The sequence below is a fragment of the Lupinus angustifolius genome, chromosome LG10 (assembly GCF_001865875.1).
Source record: "Lupinus angustifolius cultivar Tanjil chromosome LG10, LupAngTanjil_v1.0, whole genome shotgun sequence".
NCBI classification, from domain to species: Eukaryota; Viridiplantae; Streptophyta; class Magnoliopsida; order Fabales; family Fabaceae; genus Lupinus; species Lupinus angustifolius.
Genome location: NC_032018.1, coordinates 4,652,645 through 4,663,686, shown reverse-complemented (window position 1 = coordinate 4,663,686; position 11,042 = coordinate 4,652,645). Strand labels below are relative to the sequence as shown.

General features: G+C 29.6%; 1 protein-coding gene across 1 annotated transcript; it reads right to left on the bottom strand.

Moving 5' to 3' along the window:
* On the bottom strand, window positions 2,251-5,275 carry LOC109357657 (jasmonate O-methyltransferase-like). The gene is made up of 4 exons (XM_019601643.1): window positions 5,129-5,275; window positions 4,014-4,421; window positions 3,261-3,512; window positions 2,251-2,643 (listed from the first exon to the last, which is right to left on the bottom strand). The coding sequence occupies exons 1-4, from the start codon at window positions 5,201-5,203 to the stop codon at window positions 2,293-2,295; spliced, it is 1,086 nt and encodes a 361-aa protein (XP_019457188.1). The 5' UTR covers window positions 5,204-5,275; the 3' UTR covers window positions 2,251-2,292.

Here is an 11,042-nt window from a genome sequence, read left to right as displayed (position 1 = left end):
TGTCGCCATTTAATAGAGCAGAAACTAGAACAGCACCAGGATTTTCATTTGGAGATAGGTAATAGGGACTGATAGGGTCAAGAATGGGATTGATTATTTGATTTGCCAATGCCATTGGTCAAGAATCACCAAAAATTGAAACAGTGAAGGTTTGAAACAAAAGGTTGAAGGAGCACGAGATTTGTGGATGAATGGTGAGAGGAAAGGACAAGGAAGAGGATGGTTTGGCACAGCAGAGACACCCTAAAAGGGTGCTCTGATACCATGTGAAAAAGACACTTCCATGGTGAATGAAGAAGAAGAAGAAGATGGAATGAAAATGAAAGAAGATGAGAATCAAGAACAAAAGTTTGAAGGATGAAATTGAATGAAAGATGTTAATATTGATCTCAAATTGAATACAAAACAGAATAGAGGACCAAGCTATTTATATACAATGAACAAAACTGAAACTTGCCATAAATGGAAACTAACCTAAAAACAGAATTAACAGAATTTCAAAAAACTGCTAAATAAGGAAAGCTGATGAAAACACTGCAAAATCAAGTTCTAATGGCAAATCTGGTTGGTGAGATGATTATCATCTTCAACAGAGTCCCTACCCTATAGTGAATTCCCTTTTAGCTGAAATAATTTTGAGCTATGACAATGTCAACAAGAGTTCATCTAAAATTAGAGCATTCCAAGAGCTATCTATGGGACATATCTCCAAGCTTCATATTGTTATGAAGATTTTTGATAAAAGAACAAATGGACCACACACATAAAAAAAAGATCTATTGTCTCCAATTTCGTCCTAAATTATGTCTCGTGCTAATAAAAATATGTTAAGTCAATTAATAAATTTAAACATTTATTATTATTGATAATTTTACTTTATTATCATTTAGTGGAGATATAATTTGGAACAACATATCATTGCTCTCACACACATGGATCCTCAAACAACCATGGTCCATAATACTCATCTTAGTCCCACATGTTGTAAAAAATAAGGGAGTTCAAATTAATAAGAGATTTATTGAATGAGTTTAAGAGAAAAACAATACACATAAATATAAATATGCTTGATACTTATAGATCTAGGTACTTATATTCACTTTAAATTATTATTTTCTAATATGACACTTCTTTTACTCACGTATCATTACACAACCTAAGATGTCTTACATTACAAGATGTCATCCTAAGTTTCACCTTAGATGTGAGTGGGCCAGCGCGCTGATTAGATTCTTGAGTAAGTGCCTGTTTTGATTTGTCATGGGAATAAATTCAATCGCAATAACTCATTCGTACTCTAAATTAAAGCTAGCGGAAAGAGGCCAAATAAATTTAATAACGTTACAAAAGATGGACCATATCATTAATGCAGTTCCTATCAACTAATGATGTAAAAACGGTACCGTACAGGTTGGTTCGATCAGAAAACTGACGAATCAGACCCCTAACTAGTATGGTATAAATATTGAATCGGCCAAGTATCAAAACTGATTAAAACTAGTGAATCGGTCGGTATTTAACTAAATTGGCTGGTTTATATATATATATATATTAGAAGGTGATCCATCTTTCCAACCATTCTTCAACACTCTTTAAGGCATATGCTTCTAATGCATACTTAGATTACATATTAATGATATTTGTGTAATCTTAGAGTACTGTCTAAATATAGGATTTGGTGCAAAAATATAATCTCGATATAAGAACTTTGATTCTTTGGTGTTAAATTTTAAAACTTCAAATTTATTTGTTTTGTAAAGGAGTTGTGAACTTGTGTCATTTATTTATATTTTACGGTTGTTAAGTGATACTTTTGAATTGATATATGTTTTGTAATTTAGACTTTGAATTTGTTAAAAACTTAAAGTTGTTTGTTTATGTGAATTTTGAGTAGATTATGAATATCGATTATAAATTTGAATATCTACCCATTTGAAATTTTTGGTTTTAGGTTTATACATATATAAATATAAGCAGGTATGTCCGATTTAACTGGCATGTAGTTTAATTACTAAACCATTGTATCACTATATCAATACTCTTACCGGTTTGATAACAGTTAATGACACTACTATCAATTGTTGACATTATTAGATGAACTTTATATGGTAGCATACGTAGATATAGAAGCTTATGATAATAAAGATCATTGAAGTTAAATATGAATTGGTCCAAACTATTTATTAAATTATAGAAAATTTAATAAAATGAAACTAATTTAATTATAAATAAAATAATGTTTAATCGATTCAAATATTTTATTATGGCCGGAGTTCTTTGTAGCTTTTATTTTCAACATTGCTTGACAAGTGTAATGACCAAATTGATGTATTTGGTCCTATTCTTGGACAAATGGTCCTCCACAAGTTCACCGTACCTACGAAAGAGTTGATCCATTATATGACTCCCAAAATGAGATTCGAACAAAGGCTCAACCACAGCCCTTATGGTCATAGCAACACGTTCACCACTTGATAGCATCCCCAATGATGATTCTATTCCACCATCCCAATCAATCTCATAAGCATCATCACTATCCACTACGAATGACCCTTCCTTTTCAATCTCTAATTTCATTTCCTCCATGCAAGGAGCATAGTATGGAGCATCAAAAGAATCCACATTTTCTTCTTCAACAAGACCCTATATCAGAAGAATAGAATTTAATTAGCATGCAAAGTTAGTTTAAAACTTATCCGGCAAGTAGTGAGACTATTTTCAGGAAAAAATCACCTTATACCGTTGCAGATAATATATTTTGAAAAAAATCAATATTATTGCACCTTCTCTCGTAATGCAAGAAGGCTTAAATATATATTTAGGACGTAAAAGAATTAAAGGATTCAATGTATACAGGAAATGTGATTTTATTTTGAATTTGGTTCTTATAATGTATTTGAGTTTAATTTTAAAGTTTCCCTTATTACGTAATCATTTAATAAATATTGGCTACCGGCTTAAGTAAATTAAGAATCAAAATAAAAGAGTTTACGAGATTTAACCATTTTCTTACTTGAACAGAACAAAAAGGGTTTTGTAATGTTTAAGGAATCCAAAGGAGTATATAAATCTTGAAAACTACAAGTATTAACTCTTAATATATTAGTAAATATATTACCTATAAGATTGAATTTACACTTTTGAAATCCTTGAACATACATTATTCTTTATGATGATGGTTAGCAAAATACCGTGCAATAATGTTGCACCACTTTTAAACAATTAATAGTTGGCCATATAAAGTAGGTTAAGAATGTTACCTCAGAAACCATGTTCATTAGAGCATTTGCTAGCAGTTCCCACTGATAGCAACTATGAGGAACAGTAGGGTCCATGGATTCCCTACCCATAAGAGACAATACCATGCGTCCACCATTTACCATTTCTTGAGAACGTGATTCCAAGAAGTGTGAAAAGTCATTCTGGAATTGCATTAAATACGCATCTAACACGCACTTAGGACTGCTCTTTGATATGTAGATCTTTCCCTTATTCTCCAATCCACCAGGAACCTGCGTGAATCACACACCACAAAATATAATACAGATATTAACTTTGGCATATCTAAAATACGTCCAACAATATGTATACCTGGTTGCTTATTCCAAGTTTGAAGAAGAAGTCTTATATTGAGTAAAAATGAATAGTTGAAGAATATATGAATGAACCTATAAAACTAATGTCTTAAGTTTTTAGGTCAATATTGATATCAAGTACACTTGTATATTTTTTCCCTTAGTACATGGATGAAGATGTCTACCTACTACGTAGCATGTAGTCCTGTGTTAAAGTTTCCAACTATACTACACTTGTGTTTTCACAGACGCAACTATTACTGTATCAGGCGCAACTATTATTGTATCAGCCTTTTTTTCTTTTCATAGTTATTTAATAAGTATAGTATAATACAATAGAAAAATAAGTAAAATTTGTAATTTTTTTCAATTGAAAAATAAGTAAAATTTTGAACATTTAAATATTTATTAGAAGTTCTAATATTAGAGCATATATACCTGAGAAAGCCAATGGAGGCTGGAAGAAGAGTGTACAAAGTGGAGGCTCTTGCTTGGGAACAACCTACCATAGAAATTGCCAGGGACAGCACTAATAAAACAAGACCCAAACCCAGCTCCCTTTTCTTGCTTCTGTTTTTTGTAGAAAGATGGTAAAGATTGGAAGATGTTGTTGAAGTCATTTGTATAAAGATCATTCAGATATACCAACAATTCAGGAGTTGGATGATTTTCCCGATGTGAGGTGTCATAGACAACATCCAATATTTCTGAAATAACCCTTAAAACATTAGGTCCACAGGAACAACCCAAATCGGCAATGCACATGTTGATCATTGGCCAACTTGAGCGTAGAATTTGTACAATAGCTTTTGTTGTTGCTGTCTTTGCCACAGAAATGATATTGTCCTACAAAATTTACATCCACATGTTTGTTCAATTAAACTCAATTAACCTGATGGCAAATTTTAAATTTGTGTTTTAGACATGTATATATTGTTAACAAGAAAATATTAAATTGGAGTAACTTCAAATTTTTAGTAAGAGAAATTTAGTACTATTTTTTGAATAAATTATAGAACTTGTTTATCTATAGAAAAGGATAAATAACATTTAGACCGAAACTGAGAATATTATTTGTTTATTTTGATATGAACCATCCTAAGTTATTGAAGAAAAATAAATTTACACGACACTAATTTGTTCGTCGAGTTTGAGAATTCAACATAAATCGCATCAAAATGATTAGAGGATGAAATTTTCTTGAACTACTACCAAAACATGCACGATGTCTCTCATTGACCCACACACATATATAAATATATGTCACATCTATTGTAACTCTAAAATAGTTAAAGTGAAAGAAGGATGGCTGAGGATTGTACAAAAAAATAATATTTAAATTTTTTAATTAACATGACATATTTTCATTGGTCTAAAATAATATTTAGGATAACAAATTTTTGTTCTACAAAATTAGCATGAAAGAGTCGATCTTTTGCCCCAAGCAGAATAGACATGAGTTTCTCATCGTAGAAGCTAACCATACAAGCATAGACAACATGATAATAAAATGTAAAATATGACGAATTATTATTATCAATTTATCATCCAACCTGAACGGTAGAGTTCATGGCATAGCTGGTCTTGCCTGAACCTTTGTTCATGTGAAGTACTTCCTCAGTTTCCATCACTTTCTTCTTTGGGGTTGTTTGCTTGTTGCAGTGTTTTTGAAGATGTAAAAGGGAAAAAAGTGAGAAGGTTGAAGGATGCTACTTTCAATTTCAGAAACTATATCAATAATATGCACTTGGCTTAAGAGACAGAAAGAATAGCAGAGAAATGGAGGTGCTAAATTACTATCACAATGCATGGAGAATTTTAAATCACCCAATGTCTATAAACTCTATAGATAGAGTAAGAGTAATGAATTTATAGGGGGAAATGTATGCACATGTAGGAGTTTTTTATATTTTTACTATATAATACAAATAAATAATAGAATGTATATAAATTTTTATATTGACAGTATTTAAATATTACATTCATGAATTTTAATTACTATAAAACCATAGCCTATCAAATTTTGGCACCATCACTTTTATTTTTGTATATTATGATAATTAATGATACTCTCACTCTATATATGATGGATAAACTCATCTTAATGTGCATTATGTCACACCTAACAGCTCTTAATAATTGAAATTAATATTTAACACCACATGTCCATTTGTCCCTTATACCAAAAAATCAACATCAAAGACTTCTACTTTTGAAATTAGTTAACCATGCATTGTGATAAAAAATCCTGGATTCAAATTTATTGCATGAAAAAAGTCAATTGCAAGAGTTAACTTCATCATATTTTATGATGAATGTTTCCAAATAGTGTTCTAAACCATATCACGCACTAATAGTAATATGCAATAACAAAATACTTCTAATGGTTGGAATTGGATTCATAATATAGGTGGACTTTATTCCGTACATAATGCTTATCAGGTGCCTCAATAGGAGGGGAATAATGACGATAATGAATTCTTTAAAAGATTATGGACATGTAATGTACCACCAAAGATGAAGTGTTTCGTGTGAAAAATCTCCTTGGATGGTGTTCCAACAAGGTTGATTTTGGCAAGAAAATAAGTCTTAGGAGCTCAAGACCCATCACTTTGTACTCTTTGTAGAGTGATGGATGAATCAACAAATCAATTGTTCTTCTCATATTCAAAGTCGTACAATGTTTGGCAAAATCATTACTCAAGGTTTGATCTTAACTCAATTATTCATAATGATGATAAGTCCAACTTCTTTTTACATTCAAACTTATCATGGATGGAGAACGAGAACAAACAACAATGGATGTTCCTCTGGTTCGTTACTATATGGATATTATGGTTGGTAGGACTAAAGTCGTTTTTTAGAATGATCATTTCAACTTAGATGAGGTATTGGAATTAACTTTTCTGCACTCTTGGAATTTGTTTTATGTTTGTTTTCCTTCCTTCAACTACTCTTTCATGGAGTGGAAGATGTTTCCTAATTGTTTGTTCGAGTTTTAATGTATCTTGACTATGTGGATATAAGTACCACTTATTTTCCTAATCTTTTATATTTAATTCAATAATATTTATCATTGCTCACCAAAAAAATATGCAATAGCAGGACAAGTAATAATTTTTAATTTGTTAATTAAGATATTATATTTTCATTAGCAATTTGGTGTGCAACATAGTTTGGAGCATAGTCTAAGAGAACATATTCTTATACATCCGGTAGCATATATAGTATGAGGTAGGGATGACAATATGCGCTTGGCCCGATGGGCGAGCTCATTTGGATTGACATTTTTTGCAGATCAGATTGGAGATTTTAGCCTAAAAACTCATATTCAACTCGATTTGGAAGCACATTTTTTAAACTGGCCATAGAGGGTCAAGTTGGTTCAGCGGACCAGCATTAAAAAAAGTAGTTTAAATATAATTTAAATATTCAAGACTTCAGCTATGTGTTTGATGTAAATATTTTATATTTTTCTGAATTAATAGTTTAAATATTTAAGACTTAGGCTAATGTTTGATGTAAGTATTTTATACTTTTCTGAATTAATAATTTAAATATTCAAGACTTAGGTTATATGTTTGATGTAATAATTTTATATTTTTCTCAATTAATTGTTTAATTATATATTTATTTGCTATTAACATGTTTTATTTGTGAAATATTTAATATGAATTTGATAAGCACAAGCCGCAACTTGCCACAAAAATGGGAAAGTCACAACTTGATCTTTATTTGGAGGAGACATCTTTAAATTTTAAAGATAATAATGATTTGGATGTGCTACAATCGTATAAAGAAAATAAAAGTCGATTTTCAGAGCTATCAATCATTGTTGGTGACTTGCTTTGCATTCCTATTATAATTTTGCATCTGAATCTGCATTTAGCATTGGTTCATATGTTCTTAACAAAGATAAGTCGACTTTTATCCAAAAATATGGAAGCTTTGATTTGTGCTTGGAGTTGGTTGGATGGTTTTTTTTTTGTGAAGTTAATTTATTATTTTTTAATGTAATTATCATTTTTTTGTTAGTTCATTATTTTTATAAGCATATATTAATTTAATCGTATACATAATGTAGATGATGAAGAAGAAGATTTGAAAGACGTTGATGAAGGTAGTATTAGAAAAGTTGAGGCATCTTCTTCTAATAGAGCATCAAATGTTTAAAACTTAAGAGTTAGAAGTTTAATTGTGATGAGTCTAAAAGTTCAAAACTATGTTAGCTTATTGTTTAGAACTTACAAGTTTTAAACTAAGACAATATGTTATTGTGAGATTGTTGACTTTGGTTTGTGATTTTGTTTTGTTTTAAAAGACATTTATGAGGTGCAATGATTATTTATATATGAAATTATAATTGAGTTGGTTATAAATGTGTGTTTTGAAAGAAAAAAACAATTCATCCGCTGGCCTGCCAGCCCTAACAAATATGGTTGGACTGATATTTTGAACCTTTTTAGTAATAAGGATCGGGTCAACCCATATTTTGGCAGGACAAAGGCAGACCTGACAGGACGAAAGGCGGGTTTGGCAGAACCAGGCTGTCTCCTATTGCCAAGGTGATAGACCACACAAGCTCCAATTTTAATGGTAATGACCCATTTTTTTCTATGTGCTTTTATAATATAACTCTAAATATTAAAAATAAAATAAAAATCTCTTATGTGAACTAAATCAAGCATATATCATTAGTTTATTTTTTATAACCAATCAATTATTCTTACATTCATCAATCATCATTTTCACAAGGAATTATATTTGACAATTGACAATGAAAAGAATGCAAGGTACAGAATGTGACACTAATGTTCCAACACCATGTAATATTTTCACTTCTTTTTTTCATTTCATTTTCTCCTCAACTCAAGGTTAAAATCCAACTTATAAGATTCTCCTCTTTAATCTCAACAGTCTAAGCAAAAAATTAGGATTAATGGATGATTTTACTTCAAAGTAATCGATGTTTTAATGTACTAGCAATTCTTCTTCTCGCCCACGCACGTTTAAAACGGTAACCATTACTTTCCCACTATCATTTTCACTGCTCACGTTTTACTTAATATCCCCAAAGTTAATTAAGGGCTTAAAAAGTTCCTTGTTATTGTGAAACACTACAATCTCATACAAGGTTTTAATAATGGTCGTGATTCACATGTGATTGTTTTATTATCGCTGCTGGGGACCATTATAACCTAAATATGCTGTATACATCAAGTGTCTTATTTGTTCAAGAATTGACTACTTCAAAATGCTTAGATAAGTTTTTATTTAAAATGAAATATAGTTTGTTATTTTAAAAACAACTTCACCACCACTAACACTCCAACAACCCTATTTACTCTCATCCCAATCATTATACAATGAAGTGGTAATAGTCTAATAGAGGGAGTCGTGAAGGATATCAAGTGGTAGAAGGTGCCCTTAGAAAATAGTAGTTGTAATGGGTGTTCAAATGTGATGCCTTATCATTATAAGTTTGACAACCATAGTTAAAATTTTACACAAAAATATATCAGGATAGTAACAGTTTTTTTGGTAAGTGAAATTTTATTAAGAAAAGACAAATTCACATCAAAAGAGTAACAAAAATGTACATCCTCACATAAGCAAAAAGGCCCCATTAAGAGGCACAAGGGAATAACAAACAGACACTGGGAGCATATATGCTATCCCATTTTTCTACCATTTCATGTATTATTACTCTCAATTGGTTAAAAAAAAAATATTTAAATTAAAATATTAATTATTAAATATTTTTCTGACCAATTATATTATCCTAACACATAGAGTAGCGCAAAGAAATGCAACCAACAAATATGGACTCCTAAACACCATAGAAAAGACCTAACAAAAGGATAGTGATGGTGATAGCAATGACTATGATGGGTAGTAATTGTTTGTACGGTGGTGATAACAATTATTAAAATAGTATTTCATGAAGCTCCAAATCAGGCATAAGATATCATGTGCATATATTTTGAGAGTAGGGATAATGGAGAGATCATATTTCTACTCTTAATTTTAAGATATAATTCTTATTATATTCTATTTTTTGCTTTATTTTTCACACTACTTCTCAATCGCTTGGAGAGGATTGTAGCTCTTATTTTAAATAGGAGTAAATCTTGTGTGAAAATTAACCCAACCTCATCCTTGATCCAAACAAATGATGAAATGTCACATCTTAATATTAATTTAAGAAAAAAATGTACACCATAATGTAAAAAAAATTATATTAAAAATATATTATTTATCATTTGCATTTAAATTATTATTAACTCTAAATATAAATGAATTATTATTGATATATTAATTATGTATAAAATTTTGCATTGACAACATATTGATATTATACTTTTGCACATTCTTTCCCACCACAAATTTAAGGTTGTGTTTGGTTTGAAAAAGGAAAATTGAAGGGAAAAAAAGTTAATGAAAGAATAATTGAGAAAAGAAAAAGATTAGCAAGTGAGATGTTTTATAATTGGTATTATTATAGAAATAGATAGAAGTAAAGTGTAAAGAATAGTTTAAATTTTTTTATACAATTGTTAGTCGTTAATGTCCCTTCTTCAAATTTCAAGGAGTTTAGTCAGGATAATAATTGTGAGCAACTCATTGTCAGTTTAAAGGAACCGCAATGATAAAGTAACTTTTTTTCTTCTTAAATATGAAAAACAACATCTAAAAATGCTAAAAAACGTAATAAATAAACAAATTATTTAATAGGAGAAAGGAAAATTTTGTAATTTGATTTATATTTGATTTAAGATGCAAAATTGATTGGAATGACAGTTTAAGAAGAAGAAAAAAGATAATAAAATGATTTTTTAATTATATGTATATAATAAAAAAATATTAGTAGATTGAAAAATGTTCAACAATAAATAAAATAATTTCCAAAAACAATTCACAGTTCCTACCAGAGGACATATTCTTAAAATTACCTTTTTTCTAATATCATTACTTAAAATCTAATAGTCTAAATAGATATTCTTTTTTAGGTTAAATGAAAAAAATCAGATAAATGAAATTCACACAACTTTTTGTTGGAAAACCAAAACAACTTTCACGTCTTTTATTCCATAAAGTGTGTCACTTCATGTATCATTATTTGTGATTGGTTGAAAAAATATATTTAAACTAAAATTTTAATAATTAATTGTTCTTCTGATCAATCACTAGCTGTGTCATATGAAATGATACACTATTCTGGGATAGCAGATGTCCACTGAACAACTTTAAGGCTATAAATTATTCCACTTAGATGCTTTATATTGTCTACTTCTTTCTGACAGCTGTATTTATTGTGTTTTCCTTTCTATAAATTTATTTTATATCAGCATAGATATATTGTAATTTTAAAATTATTTATCATTTTAAAATTATAATAATTTTATATTTTATTATTAAACATTTGTATAGTTCTCATAAACAGCTCATCAGAAAGAAGTATTTAGA

Coding starts and splice junctions, on each gene's coding strand:
- LOC109357657 (XM_019601643.1), bottom strand. CDS start 5,203: ATGGAAACTGAGGAAGTACTTCACATGAACAAAGGTTCAGGCAAGACC. Junction 4,422..5,128: donor CCATGAACTCTACCGTTCAG/GTTGGATGATAA, acceptor TAAATTTTGTAG/GACAATATCATTTCTGTGGC. Junction 2,644..3,260: donor TAATGAACATGGTTTCTGAG/GTAACATTCTTA, acceptor CTTCTGATATAG/GGTCTTGTTGAAGAAGAAAA.